General features: G+C 43.2%; 1 protein-coding gene across 1 annotated transcript in view; it reads right to left on the bottom strand.

The window, feature by feature from the left end:
* The window catches only part of LOC138982552 (equilibrative nucleoside transporter 1-like), a 29,353-nt gene extending 19,908 nt beyond the window's left edge, over positions 1 to 9,445 (bottom strand). The window contains exon 1 of the mRNA XM_070355866.1: positions 8,000 to 9,445. Within this exon, the coding sequence (XP_070211967.1) occupies positions 8,000 to 8,087 (88 nt within the window). The 5' untranslated portion in view covers positions 8,088 to 9,445. The remainder of the gene's footprint in view (positions 1 to 7,999) is intronic.
* Positions 9,446 to 16,010: the final 6,565 nt, after the last annotated feature.

Genomic DNA, 16,010 nt, shown 5'->3' on the forward strand with positions numbered 1-16,010 from the left:
AGGGACGGACACGTGTCAACTTTATGTGCAGACTCAGAGATGGTATCCATGTTCCACCCCCGTGTCACCACTGAGGCACGTAAAAGACCTCGGTCATTCTGCCATAAGTGCAGGTGGATGATTACACCTAAACACGCATACACCTGGGTAGCGCGACTCTGTTACTGCAAGCTTTCCACTGGAAGGAAGCGACCCGAATTTCCCAGCGAAATTACTACATTTAGTCAAGCTGTCGAACTCACGGGATGGAACTGAACGCACTGTAGTTTTTCACCAAGACAGTACAGCTTCGTCAATCCCCGCATGAAGAAAATCGCTCAACTCCCACGTGCAAAACGTAGTGATATTGACACGCCAGATTAGCGCGGTAGCGTATTGTGCTAAGCAGGAAAGCGCGCTTTTCTGTATTCTTGTTAACTTTCTGAGCTTTGAATACAACCTATCATATCTATATGTTTTTGGAATCAGGAAATAATAAAGAATAAGATGAAATCATGTTTGGATCGATTTCTTAAATTTTAATTGTAAGACTAATTAATCTATTTTCGTTAATTGTGATCACATTTTAAGAGTAAACATAACATATGTATATATTTTTAGATTCAGAATGTGATGAAGAATACGATGCAATCAATTTTAAATCTGTTTGCGAAAAATCGATTTTAATGACAACTTTAATGAGCAAACTCATTAATTAATTTTTAAGCCTCCAAGCTGAAATGCAATACCAAAGTCCGGGCTTCGTCGAAGATTACTTGACCAAAATTTCAAACCAATTTGGTTAAAAAATGAGAGCGTGACAGTGCCGCCTCAACTTTCACGAAAAGCCGGATATGACGTCATCAAAGACATTTATCAAAACAATGAAAAAAACGTCTGGAGATACCATACTCAGGATCTCTCATGTCAAATTTCATGAAGATCGGTCCAGTAGTTTTCTCTGAATCGCTCTACACACACACACACATACGTACACCACACCCTCGTCTCGATTCCCCCCTCTACGCATTTAGTCAAAACTTGACTAAATGTAAAAATGAAAATGAGAAGAAGAAAAAAATGAACCAGAAAAAAATTAAAAGACTATGGAACACAAACAAGTTAATACAAAAATTATGCTGTCAAGTTTGAATTCTGTTCAACTGAGATAAAATGTTGCTTTCTGTACAAAACTTTACTTTACAAGACAGAATGAGCGAGAGGAAACTGCCAAGTGACACCCAGTGTCACCAAAGGCACAGTGAATACTGGACAGTCTTCTTATTTGCTGCTTCTATATTCATCAGTAACTTTGAAGATTGAAGTATCTATTTGAGAAACACACAATTCCTCTGTAAACATTGCACACAAATGTAACACAAACTGCCCCCCCCCCCCCCCCCCATACACACACGAACACACAGACTGTGGAGTGCACTCTCTCTCTCTCTCTCTCTCTCTCTCTCTCTCTCTCTCTCTCTCTCTCTCTCTCTCTCTCTCTCTCTCTCACACACACACATGCACGCACTTTCCCTCGCAGGCAGGCAGACACGCGCGCACACACACACACACCACACACACACACACACAACGACATGCCAATGGGTTGGGGCGTTACTCAAAGCAGTTTTTATTCGCTCCTCACGGCGAGTAGAGCCAAGATTAACTTGCCCACTGGGTCAGCTAAAGTTGAACAGTGCAGAGCCTCGGGTAACAAATTCAGCTCCCTGAGCTTTGTCTAGTCGACCCCTCTTTCTGAGACTTCCAAAATTGTGAGAAAATGTAGGACTTTTAAAGGGAGGGAGCCTGAGATTTACAGACAGTCTGGAAAACCAAGGTCATAAAGGTGTGTGTGTGTGTGGGGGGGGGGGGGGTCCTTAAACGGGGGGGGGTGGGGGGGGAGGTCAACTGTAGCCTTCAGCCTGGGAATATGATATTAATACACGTATCTCTAAACTACTGACCGGAGTCAACAGTGGGTCCCTTGCTCCCACTTAAGGAGAGGAGTAAGGGTTAATTTGTTTTAATGGTTACTATCAGCATAAGATATGATGAGACGCCCACCGTCCTCACATGAAGCTTCTCTATCACTGACTAGTAGACTGAGTTATAGTTCTCCGTCTGCAAAACTTATACTTTGCAGCTGTGTTTGTGAAATTGGGACACTGTTCTTAAATTCTGACCAAACCCTGCATCATTAGTTCGCCCCTCCCTCGTCCAGAGTGTTTCGGATTAAAAACTACATTCGCACGCACATACACACATACACGCACGCACACACAGGAACACACACATACACGCGCGAACACACACACACACACACACACACACACACACACACACACACACACACACACACACACACACACACATACACACACAAACAGACACACACCGCCAGCGCGCGCCCGTCTCCTCCTCACGTATCCTTCGACAATATCATAGAAGCAAAAGCTAGCCCTGAAGTGTTTCTTCCAGTAATATCAGTCGATAAACGCCTGTTACGGAAGGATCCTTCGTGCTTCATTAAACACCACCCGTATATTGAACCGATATTACGCAAAAATGAGGCCTATGCTCACCACTCAACCATGCCTCGGATCAATTCTTGCGTAAGCAATAACGTGTGTGCTCACTCACGCACACCACAAAGTCATGCACTCACCGATGACTTTTCAGTTTAAACTAAATAATAATTTCAACTATGCATGAGAGCTTGAGCTAATGACTCGCACACGCACGCACACCCACACACACACACCCACACTGCACACACACACACGCACACACACACACCCACACATACATACACACACCCACACTTACACACACACACACACAGCACTCTTGTCTCCAAGGAGATAATGATGGCTTTTAGTGAGAATCTGATCATTATCGATTTCAGGGAGGGTTGGCAGTTATGGCGGTCCCTGTTGTTTTCCTCGCTCAATTATACATGGCATCTGTCCGGAGAGACACATATCTGTGCCTGTGCATGACCGTAACATTGCGCAAACTCAGCGTGGTTGCAGAATGGAGATTGTGCTTATTCAGTTTAGTTCAAGGCACGCCACATCTGGAGCCAAGAGAGATAGAGAGAGAGAGAGAGAGAGGGAGAGAGAGGGAGAGAGAGAGAGGGGGAGAGAGAGAGAGAGAGAGAGAAAGAGAGAAAGAGAAAAAGGGAGGGAGACACACACACACACACACACACACACACACACACACACACACACACACACACACACACACACACACACACAGAATGATACGCATCTCGATTTCGTCCAAGGGCTAATTGCTATCTGACGATATTAAAAACTAACATAAAGCCCCCATTTAAACTTCCAAGTGGTAATAGCACACCGTAAGAAAAAATCATAGCTTGATAGAATTTGGGTTTTTTAAAGATATAAATATGAAAAAAACATATTTGCCAAAAAGTATCAGATTTGAAGTGCATACTTCACTCACAAAATAACCTTTCAATTCCCCAAACAGTTACAACAAGATATGGAAGTAGATAAGCACGCAATCACTGCAGTCAAGGTAGTGATTTTTTTTCTCTCACATACAATACATTTTTCTGGGCGAAAATAAACAACAGAAACGCACTTTAGCGAACAGAGCTATGAATCACAGCGACCTTATCTGTGCTTCCGGTATCTCATTGAGGGTTTAATTCCAGTACCGGCACGGTTGGCCTACATCTTGAACACGCGGCCATTACAACTGGCCTTGACACGGAACGATTCAAGGGGGGCAATCTCAAGTCATCTGAAAGAGGGAAATCCAAACGCAATCCGCCTTGTTCGATTTTATGGGCTTGGACGATAGAGAAAAATAAGAAAAGCAAAAGCTGGAGTCCAGTCTGGACGAAACTGCTATCAAGAATGCAGAATTGATTTTTTCTGAGTTTTTATTTTAGCCGTAAGCGCCATTTCTCATTTCGAATTTCTCATAACTGCTGTTCACCGCAGTGAAACCAACAAAGGGGCCTCACTCTGGAAGAGTTTCCTGCTCCGATAAACATGGCGCTTACGGCTAAAAAAAAACTCAGAAAAAATCAATTCTGCGTTCTTGATAGCAGTTTCGTTCATACTGGACTCCAGCTTTTGCTTTTCTTATTTTTCTCTATCGTCCAAGCCCATAAAATCGAACAAGGCGGATTGCGTTTGGATTTCCCTCTTTCAGATGACTTGAGATTGCCCCCCTTGAATCGTTCCGTGTCAAGGCCAGTTGTACTGGCCGCGTGTTCAAGATGGGTTGGCCTAGTGGTAAGGCGTCAGCCCCGTGATCGGGAGGTCGTGGGTTCAAACCCCGGCCGGGTCATACCTAAGACTTTAAAATTGACAATCTAGTGGCTGCTCCGCCTGGCGTCTGGCATTATGGGGTTAGTGCTGGTTGGTCCGGTGTAACACGAGAAAATTACTCCCACGAGATTTTTTACTCCGGAGTAAAAATTTCGTACAAAAATTGTACTCCCTTCACGAAAAACTTACTCCCCCATAACACGAGAAAATTACTCCCCACAACAGGTGTGTTCCGAGTCACATTTCGGTCGAAAATGTTACTCCCCTGACGAATAAATAACAAATAAAAATTAAAATTATTCCACCCTAACACGAGCAATTTACTGCCCACGTGGAGTCAAAATTTCGTGGAGGGAGTAATTTTTTCGTGCCTTGGGGAGTTCTTTTCTCGTACGAAAGGTGTACTCAGAGTAAGAATTTCGTACGAAATATTTAATCCGGAGTAAATATTTCGTGGAGTAAGAATTTTGTGTTACACCGGTGTCAGAATAATGTGACTGGGTGAGACATGAAGCCTGTGCTGCGACTTCTGTCTTGTGTGTGGCGCACGTTATATGTCAAAGCAGCACCGCCCTGATATGGCCCTTCGTGGTCGGCTGGGCGTTAAGCAAACAAACAAAATCAACCCGAAGAGCTTTCCGTGTGCGCGCATTGAAATCGCAAAATAAAATTTTAAAAATCACAAGCACATACCGTAAACTGCCTTGTATACGCCCACCCCCCTTATAGACCAAGTTCACTCAAAAGTAGGGGGTGGGCGTTTACAAGGTACTGTACCCTGTGCAGAATCGGTTTCTCGTGAGAAATAACGGTATTTGATCACCTGTGAGAATTAATGGAACATGGAAACGAGCCACAACAATCCCTTTTGTGTCATAGTTTTAGAACAAATGCCAACATATCGCAAATAGCAATGATGACTCAAGATCGGCTTCGAATATCCAGCGTTGTGAGCAGCAGCGCATGAGTCGGAACAAAAATCATAACCTTGCATACACTGAAATATCAAAATTGTATTCAGTTCATTTGTGCTGATTCAAGTCATCTAGCAAAATCAGGTAAGATACGTGTAAGAATGTGACACAGCGGCGTATTACAACAACAAAAAAACCATTCAGTTCACTCGATCGTTTTAAATCCCCCAAGGTCGAGATGAGTCTATCAAATTTTTGTCTCCTTGTGGCATGATTAACCAGAGACTGTGGTGGCAAATTATGAACTCAACGGTAAGACTGCATTGCAGCATCTTGTCATTATTCACTGGAATGATATCTCTGTATTTTGTGAATAGGATTAGAATCAACAAGAAACTGCGTGTTTTTTTGTTGTTTTGTTTTACACTTTTGGAACAAATGTAGGGGATGGGCGTTTACTAGGTACTATACCCTATACACAGTTTTTGATCTAAAGTAGGGGGTGGGCGTTTACAAGGTAGTTTACGGTACTTTCTTTTTGTACATGTATACCTTGCTTTGGACAAGGCCTGTCATGTAAATCGTGTGCGCTCTGCATTACAATGACGTTCGCATTGCTGAGCTGCTAGCGAATATATACATAACCCCAGTTAAGACAAGCCCCCCCCCCCCCCCTCTGTTAAAAAAAAATGTAAAGACTGGCTAGAATGGTTAATTTACATGCTCAATTTATTTTGTCGCCGTCATCACGTACGTAATACTATGAATTATCAATGCAAATCAATTTCAGCGAAGTAATTGTCCACAACTTTCATTGTCGACTTATGCAAATTCTTGAAGGCTCAGTCTTTCATGTGAAAACAGTTGTCCTTACTATTTGTCCAGACTTTTACATCGGATAAGAACACAAGGATGTCTGCCCTGTCTGATTTTAAATGGTCAGTCGAATCGCTTCCATGGAAAGAATTGTGCCTTTTACTTTAACGTTTTGGTGGACATAACTATGTTTAACGCACTTTGTTCCATGAAGGCAATTTCTTCGTGCTGTTTTGGCATTCAAACTCAAATTCCACACTTGATGGCTTTGTGAACGATTTGAAAAAGAACTGTCGGTGAGAAAAAACAAACTTCTTTGCGAACTCCCTCCCCCCCCCCCCCCACCCTCCCCTCCCCCCCTTCCCTGTGTAGACAATGTGTTGTTCGTCCCAATTGATCCGTCAAGTCTTGTCAATGTATGTGAAATCGACGGGCGCTGTGGCGGGGTGGTAAGACGTCGGCCTCTTAATCAGTCGGAAGGTCGAGGGTTCGAATCCCGGCCGCGGCCGCCTGGTGGGTTAAGTGTGGAGATTTTTCCAATCTCCCAGGTCAACTTATGTGCAGACCTGCTAGTGGCTTATCCCCCTTCGTGTGTACACGCAAGCACAAGACCAAGTGCGCACGGAAAAGATCCTGTAAGCCATGTCAGAGTTCGGTGGGTTATAGAAACACGAAAATACCCAGCATGCTTCCTCCGAAAGCGGCGTATGGCGGGGTAAAAACGGTCATACACGTAAAATTTCACTCGTGCAAAAACACGGGTGTACGTGGGAGTTTCAGCCCACGAACGCAGAAAAAAAAGGTATGTGAAACGAGCATCCTCCTACTTGAATGCATACCAAACAAGCTACAGCATGATTGTATTTTAAGCCGAGCTAGGCTTTTTTTTCCCAAGGATTATTTTCAAACAAGAAATTCCTCCGAGGTAGGAAAAACACCCCCGTCCTTACCATTCTCACTGCCACCAACTGAGAAGGTTATTTCCCTTTGACCATTAATATGTCCCTCTATAAGTCCTTGTAGAATCTTAATCCACCAATAACTCCCTACCCGTGTGTTTGACTGGTCCCAATTTTTGTACGGACCGTCTCAGGAATGTATAGAACCTGTTCACCAAGTTTGGTGACGATCGGTCCGTTCATTCTTGAGATCTATATGCGAACACAAACACACAAACACACAAACAAACACATCGACCGAATCCTATACACACCCCTATTCCGGGGGTGTAAATACATCCATTTTCACCTGCGAAATTTCCGCAAACGGTCACCACCATAAGCTTGAGCTTGTTGCTGATCCTTAACATACATGTATTATGTTGAATTATCTATGAATTGTTGAATAAACACTGTTTAAACCAAATTTCTGCAAAAAAAATCTCACTCTGCTGCACATGAAGCAGCCAGGCAAGTGATCTTTGGTATGTGTCTAAGTGGAAACGGGAAGGATATGTATTTTTAACTTCCCAACGGAAGAATTTCACCACCATTGTAATGACAAAACTTCAGATGTACGGGTTTACACACAAAAAAGTTTCCGATTCGCCCCCTAATCGTAGGAAACATAATAATGAATATTTCCTTGATTCACAATGAGAACAAACCAGCTTAAATATAGGATTTTGAGCTGTGGAATTTCCACACAGTCATATTTTGAGGCCTCATACGCCTTCAGGAGCACGTCGTGGATGAAAGAGTATAAATGAGCGCATACATTTTTGCGACAGAGATGTAATAGCGTGTTCAAAATCCGCCTCCAGTCATTGAAAAAACCCACTAGACAAAGTTTGTACAACTCTCTCTCTCTCTCTCTGTCTCTCTCTCTCTGTCTCTCTCTCTCTCTCTTACACACACACACACACACACACACACACACACACACACACACACACACACATACACACACACACACACACACACACACCGAAACAAAACAAAAACGCCTGACGCATCACACAAAATAACTCCTTTCACTTACATAAGGGTGACGGGTATGGTTTGGGGACCTCGTATGCGTTGAGAGGACCGTCCTCCTCCCCCGGTGTATACACGTGTACCCTATCCATTGTGTCAGTGACAGCTCCACGCTGCTAAATGTCCACACACTCACACCTACAGTACTGTACACATTAAAACTGCCGCTCGCGTGGAAAACGCTAGCTGAAGTGAAGCTTACTTCCACCACTGGAGAGAAAAAACAACCCCAACAAGCTTATCTACACCTCTTGCAGATTCCACGTTCCTCCAGGTGAAAAACAATAGCAATGAAGGTGCAAATGGTATAGCTTAATCCATCACTGTGTGTTGGCAATCGAAGCAGGTAAGGAAATAGAGGACACTTTAAAACTCAATCTTCAGACGAGGAAAATCGTACGGCTTGTTGAACAATCTGCTCCCAGTAATACAAAGTCAAGACACTTTATGCTGGCAATCAAACAATATATAGCACAGACACACACAAAGTTCAACGTCAGCTGAACTGCAGGCTCTGCACAATTTCAAGAATCTGTCAATCTGCTTGACTTAACCAACTGACGATGATCTGTCAGTCAGTTTCTCTCTTCTCAAACGGACTTTGCTACAATAACCACTGAGAGACACAGATGGGACCTTCGTCTACTGAATTCGCCTTGAGCCAGACTTCTGTATTTCACCTTACAAAGGGAAGCTCAAGTTCAATATTAATTTTAAGCACAGAAGCACACGGTCTGTGTTTGCAACCCAAACACCACATGCACAAAGTCCGGAAGAATTAAACCTCAACTTCTGGTTAAATAATAGCCACTGACAGCTCCAAGACAAAACAAATCCGATGCAGGTTTCATGCACCAATCATACACACACAATTATGATCACCAATGTTCGCAATCGAAACTGATGCGGTCAACCTTCATTCGATGCACAGAACCCCAGCCCATGCATATATATACTCTTGCTGGGAAAGAAATAATTGCGATCACTATCGATATGCGTTGGCAATGTAATCCGTCGAGTGGTCGGCTGAAATTGAATGTGAACATTCATTTAATGCACAGCCTCTGCGCTAAGCCAATAAACTGTTCCTGGTGAAAAAACAACCTGAGGTCTGCCAGGTTTCAATCCCAATGCAGGTGTGGTAAGTGAATCCGGAGAAACAAAGTAACACTTTTAGGAATTAACTAGCACAGAACCCAGTTGGCAGTCCATTGCTAGTTCACAAAAGTCAAAACAGAAATCCAAGCCATAGTGCGATGAAGGCCGATCAGCATAACACTTGCTCGAATGAACAGCAACTCTTCACTCTATCAACAAATGTCTGTATTTTTGGCACACAGCGTCATCGCATTGACTTAAAAGTATTGATTTCTGCAGCAATGACACGTTCTTCCACCTGTAGCAGCGACAGAGCTGGCTGCATCGAAAATGAAAAAGAACTTTCAACACCAACGCTAACACACACAAAAGCCTTACACCACCCGCGACAGTGTCCTGCTGTCAAAAATAGACTGCCTTCTAATAGTGTCCGCGGCTGAATCCGACCTGAACGCTTGTGCAACTACAACTTGAAAAAAAAATTCCTCGCAGGAGAACTGCACTTTCCACTCCAGTAGTTTTGCACCCAGGTGTAGACACTCATGGAAATGCGTTTTGCGTGGGGAGAAGAAAAAGGAAAAGAAGAAACAAGTAGCGTAAGGCGAAAATACAACATTTAGTCAAGTAGCTGTCGAACTCACAGAATGAAACTGAACGCAATGCAACGCAGCAAGACCGTATACTCGTAGCATCGTCAGTCCACCGCTCATGGCAAAGGCAGTGAAATTGACAAGAAGAGCGGGGTAGTAGTTGCGCTGAGAAGGATAGCACGCTTTTCTGTACCTCACTTCGTTTTAACTTTCTGAGCGTGTTTTCAATCCAAACATATCATATCTATATGTTTTTGGAATCAGGAACCGACAAGGAATAAGATGAAAGTGTTTTTAAATTGATTTCGAAAATTAATTTTGATCATAATTTTTATATATTTAATTTTCAGAGCTTGTTTTTAATCCAAATATAACATATTTATAAGTTTTTGGAATCAGAAAATGATGACAAATAAGATGAACGTAAATTTGGATCGTTTTATAACAATATTTATTTTTTTACAATTTTCAGATTTTTAATGACCAAAGTCATTAATTAATTTTTAAGCCACCAAGCTGAAATGCAATACCGAAGTCCGGGCTTCGTCGAAGAGTACTTGACCAAAATTTCAACCAATTTGGTTGAAAAATGAGGGCGTGACAGTGCCGCCTCAACTTTCACGAAAAGCCGGATATGACGTCATCAAAGACATTTATCAAAAAAATGAAAAAAACGTCTGAGGATTTCATACCCAGGAACTCTCATGTCAAATTTCATAAAGATCGGTCCAGTAGTTTAGTCTGAATCGCTCTACACACACACACACACAGACAGACAGACAGACAGACAGACACACACACGCACATACACCACGACCCTCGTCTCGATTCCCCCCTCTACGTTAAAACATTTAGTCAAAACTTGACTAAATGTAAAAAGGGAAGGGAGATAATCGAGCGTGAAAGAATCAATGAGGCGGTTGTCGCGGACACGACGAAAACGCGGGTGACGAAAACAAAAACGGGGGGTAGAGATAAGTTGAATCATGAATCGAATCTGTTCTTTTGCAAGCAGCAGTCGGGAACTTCTTTCCTGCCGATGGTGAAAGGAGAGCAGAAAGACTGGATGTTTCGCGCCAATGCAAAGCATTCAACTTGAGTTAAAGGCACAGTCCTCCCTGTGTGAATGATTTGACTCACCATCTCAGATCTGTTAGGGTTGTACACGAGTTAACGCCATTTCTACACCTGCACATTTCCCAAAAATCAACATTCTGGGTGTTTTCTGTGGAGAGCGGGAATTGTTTTGATGAGTTAATTTCTTAAAAGGACACCAGTGGCAATCTGCGACATTAATTCATCAAAACATTCCCACTCTGCCCAGGAAGCATGCAATAAGTTCTGGCTGGCTCATTCAGGAAGCCCCATCAAAACAGATGAACACCTATAATGCATGCCCACGTGTAATAAAAAGGATTAAAACCGCCTAAGGACAGAAGCTGGGAACTACCAATTTCTACAGCTTAAATGCACCTGTCAATCCGACTTCAGCATTGCTCGATCATTTGACTTTGGAGTGTGATTTGAACTCGTGCCACTTTCAACCCCTGACTCAGTTTATAAACTCGAACAGAAATATCCTGCCAAATACCCCAAATGAAAAATTAAGCTATCTTTTAAGTTTTAATAAAGACCTTGGGTGGCAAGGTCCCAAACTTATCGCTGGACTTGTGCACACGCACCCACTTGGTCCCTGGATATGAAGAGATATTACTGCAACTAACGCCATTGCTTTTCATAGCTACTTTATATTTTTATCAGAATATTTTAAGAATCCCATTTTATATCCAAGTATCTCTGGTGAACCACTGTACATAAAGGGAAAGTTTGTGTGCGCGCCTGTGTGTGATTTTAATCTAAAACAAATGTCGACAATGTTTTTACAGAGTGACGTTAAATAAACCATTTTATCATCAACCAGGAAGCAATCATTATGTTGGATTTTGGTATGTGTCCCTTGACGGGCGCAGTGGCGTGGTGGTAAGAAATCGGCCTCCTAATCGTGAGTTCGAATCCCGGTCGCTGCCGCCTGGTGGGTTAAGAGTGAAGATTTTTCCGATCTCCCAGGTCAACTTATGTGCAGACCTGCTTGTGACTTAACCCCCTTCGTATGTGCACGCAAGCACAAGACCAAGTGCGCACGGAAAAGATCCTATAATCCATGTCAGAGTTCGGTGGGTTATAGAAACACGAAAATACCCAGCATTCCTCCCCCGAAATCGGCGTATGCTGCCTGAATGGCGGGGTAAAAACGGTCATACACGTAAAAATCCACTCGTGCTAAAATAATGAGTGAACGTGGGAGTCTAAGCCCATGAACGAAGAAAAAGAAGTATGTGACCAAGTGGAGGAACGTTCTTTTCTAATAAACAAAACTATCATCACGAGAAGGAGTGTGCTTTTAAGGTAGCCTGACACTTTTTGTTTGTTTGCTTAACGCCCAGCCGACCACGACGGGCCATATCACCATCAGGGCGGTGCTGCTTTGACATATAACGTGCGCCACACACAAGACAGAAGTCGCAGCACAGGCTTCGTGTCTCACCCAGTCACATTATTCTGACACCGGACCAACCAGGCATAGCACTAACCCCATAATGCCAGACGCCAGACGGAGCAGCCACTAGGTTGCCAATTTTAAAGTCTTAGGTATGACCCGGCCGGGGTTCGAACCCACGACCTCCCGATCATGGGGCGGACGCCTTACCACTAGGCCAACCGTGCCGGTAGCCTAACACTTATTTTCTCTGTATACAATACTGGGTGTATACTATAGTGTACAGGTAGAAGAAGTCAAGATAAGCCAGCAATAACGCTTTTAATATCTCAGCATAAATAACTGAATGCATAGCCTCAAAGTTAAGCATTCAAGATAGGCCAATGGTAACATTTATTTGCTCGGCATAAAAGCCTCGCCAGATATGCAGGGTGACGATGAATGGGTTGACATTAATCATACGGTGACGTTTAATTCAAAGTCGCTGTCAACGGATGTCGTCTTTTGAATACTGTCTTATATGACGGTTAAAGCACGTCGTGCGCGACTACGAACAGACTGATTAAGTGATGCTTTAGTGCGTATGTACATCGTACTTCCAAACAAACAAAACGAGATATTAACAACGTCCTGTATGTATTGCCTGAGAAGAGACGTGAAGCAACACTTACATTCAAAGACATAATATTATCAGATGCTATTGAAGGGATAAGATGCTTAGTGCTCGTAAAAATCATAATCCCAATATTCTGACGTCAGAAGAACTTAAAAATTCACGAAAGAGATGATAAGGTTATGGTAAAAACAATGGGTCTGATTTACGGTGCTAAACGATTCAGACTGTGTGTGTGTGTGTGTGTGTGTGTGTGTGTATGTGTGTGTCAGTGTGTGTGTGTGTGTGTGTGTGTGTGTGTGTGTGTGTGTGTGTGTGTGTATGTGTGTGTCAGTGTGTGTGTGTGGCAGGGGTAAATGGGAAGAGAGACAGACTGAAGTGACATCTCGTGGGGCAACCCCCTTACTGTATGGATGCTTGTAACAGGTGCAAATGACAATGCACACGTTTGTCTGAAAGTCATGATGCTACAGAAATATATTTCAGATTCCCTGCAAACGATGTGATAACTTACCCCATTACGGTTTCTACGAGAGAGAGAGAAGAGAGAGAGAGAGAGAGAGAGAGAGAGAGAGAGAGAGAGAGAGAGAGAGAGAGACAGAGACAGAGACAGAGACAGAGAGACATATACAGAGAGACAGAGATACATATACAGAGAGACAGAGAGAGCGAGCGATAGAGAGAGACAGACAGAGAGAGAGGGTGGGGGAGAGAGAGGGGGAGAGAGAGGGGGGGAGAGAGAGAGGGGGGGGAGAGAGAGAGGGGATCGAAGAGAGAGAGAGAGAGGGGGAGAGAGAGAGAGAGAGAGAGAGAGAGAGAGAGAGAGAGAGAGAGAGAGAGAGAGAGAGAGAGAAAAAGAGATGTAATTATGCCCCCCCCCCCCAAAAAAAAAAAAAATCGGCTCTTGTGAATAAAACTGGGGGGGGGGGGGGAGAGAGAGAGAGAGAGAGAGAGAGAGAGAACTTGTGAGCGTAAGCCTCTTTGGAAATCAAAACATAACACAAAGAAACGAGCAGCAGAAAAAATTAAACCAAACTAGCACAACAACAATAAAGGGGGTCACACAAGTTGATGCAGTTTGCACCATTCTGAAAGGGCGTTGGCATTTTGTGAGTGGCTGGAACAAAAGTCAGCAATTCTTGTCTCTTTTTTTCTCTTTATTCTTTTACCACTGCACCTTTCTCACAATGGCATGATGTGTCGGGAGTAATTTGCGAGAAAGAATGGAATATATAAAACAGCAGGCTAATCGGGCATGTGTGGTCGCTCTGATGAGCAATCATCTCCCAATACAAATCCCTGTTAACCCTGTTTATGACTTTCAAGAAAAGAGACCTGTCAGGGTCATGCAGAGATAGATAGGCTAAACTCTTCCGAGTCCAGAATAGCTGAGATATTTTCCAAAGGAGATCATTTTTGGGTATTCCCGAGCTTCTGGCGAAAGAAGTAGGTCATGGGATAAGTACCTATAAAGGCACAGTAAGCCTCCCGTAAACCATCACAGATACGGTCAGGCTTTTACACACAGTACAAAAGCCCTTTCATTTAAACACTCACCGATTGAGAACATCCTAGGTGCCCTCCGTAAAGAGCGAACAATTTTCAAAGAATTTATTTTTGCGTGGTTTATCTTACCCCTGAGCCATCGTGAACCCGTGTGATCCAGTTTCCCTTTTTCACAATGTAGTCGTCAGTTAGTAATTTGAATGCGACTCGATGTGAGCTTATCTACAATAGCACGTTTTTATGCACGAAACAAACAGCTGTGGTTCACAAGAACTCTAGCGATGGCTTTTGACTGTTGAGAGGAACGGCGATATGCATAAACCGTCGTCTGCTACGACCCTTGCGTGACCCTGCTTCCGGGCTTTTCTTTTTTCAAACTTTCACCACTTCGAATTGTACTGAACTTGTCTTGATGAAAAAAGATTAAAGAATGTTTGTGTAACAAGCTGTCAATTTATTATTTAGATTTTAAAAGTTAGGTTTAGCGCAAAAACGCACCACGGTCCAAAAACATTCTGATAATCATCGATCCACGGCTATCGCCAGTTTACATCGATAGAATGAGACCCGAAGGGAAGTAACTCATTTTTGACCTGAGTTCAGGATGGGTCCAAAAAGTGTTCGAGACAATCTGCAAAATTAATTCTTTAAAAATTGCTCGCTCTTTACGTAGGGCACCTGGGATGTTCCCGTTTGGTGAGCGTTCAAATGGAAGGGTGTTTGTACTGTGTGTAAAAGCCTGACAGTATCTGTGATGGTTTACGGGAGGCTTTCTGTCCGGGCGTGATTTCCGGTATTGAATATTCATAACAGCCGTCCAGCACCAAAACGAGGCGCCATTGTTGTAGAGGACCAAGTCCACGAAAATAAATTCTTTGAAAATTTCTCACGCTCGACAGAAAGCAGCCAGGATGTTCCCGTTCGGTGAGAGTTCAAATGGAAGTATGCTTGTACTGTATGTAGATGCTCGGGGAGCTCTGTGATGGTTTACGGGAGGCTTACTGTGCCTTTAAGTATAACGTAAGGGCATTTATGGCAGATCCATAGGCTATTATTAGCAACAATCCGCGTCTACTACTTGAGGACTCTATCGTTTTCATCAGAGTGTTTATATTACGTAAATTGAGGCATCTCACTCTGATCTGGTCGAAGAGAAGGATGAGATTTTTTTAACGGACCTTGAAGGTTGGTTTCACACCCAAAGGGCTGAACTTACGAATGTCATGACACCAAATCTGTGACGCACTCCCTATTGTAAATAATTAACCTTCAATGTTTTTAATAAAGTTTCGAAAAAAGTCATGTTATGGATGAGTTACCTTCTGGAATATAACACACACACACACACACACACACACACACACACACACACACACACACCATCCCCACAACACTAAAATGCAATGTTTCTTATATTGTCTTGTTTGTTTTTATGTTTGTTGTTTTGGTTTCGTTTTCATGTACCCTCAAATCAATCTCCTAAAATAAATCTTTGACTTGACAAACAACATACAGGCCTATACTTACAAGGCAGCTGTCCATTCCGATGAGAATTTTGAGGCGAAGGCCGTGTCAAAGGGCTGCCATTGGCACCATTCCCTTGCTTGGTTGCGTCCCTTCGGGCGTGGTACTCCGTCAAGGGGTGCAACTCTTCGGACCGGTTCGCCTTGCGAGACATCTTGGACGTCGCTACGGAAACTGGGCCAGTTTC

The sequence above is a fragment of the Littorina saxatilis genome, linkage group LG12, assembly GCF_037325665.1.
Source record: "Littorina saxatilis isolate snail1 linkage group LG12, US_GU_Lsax_2.0, whole genome shotgun sequence".
NCBI lineage: Eukaryota > Metazoa > Mollusca > Gastropoda > Littorinimorpha > Littorinidae > Littorina > Littorina saxatilis.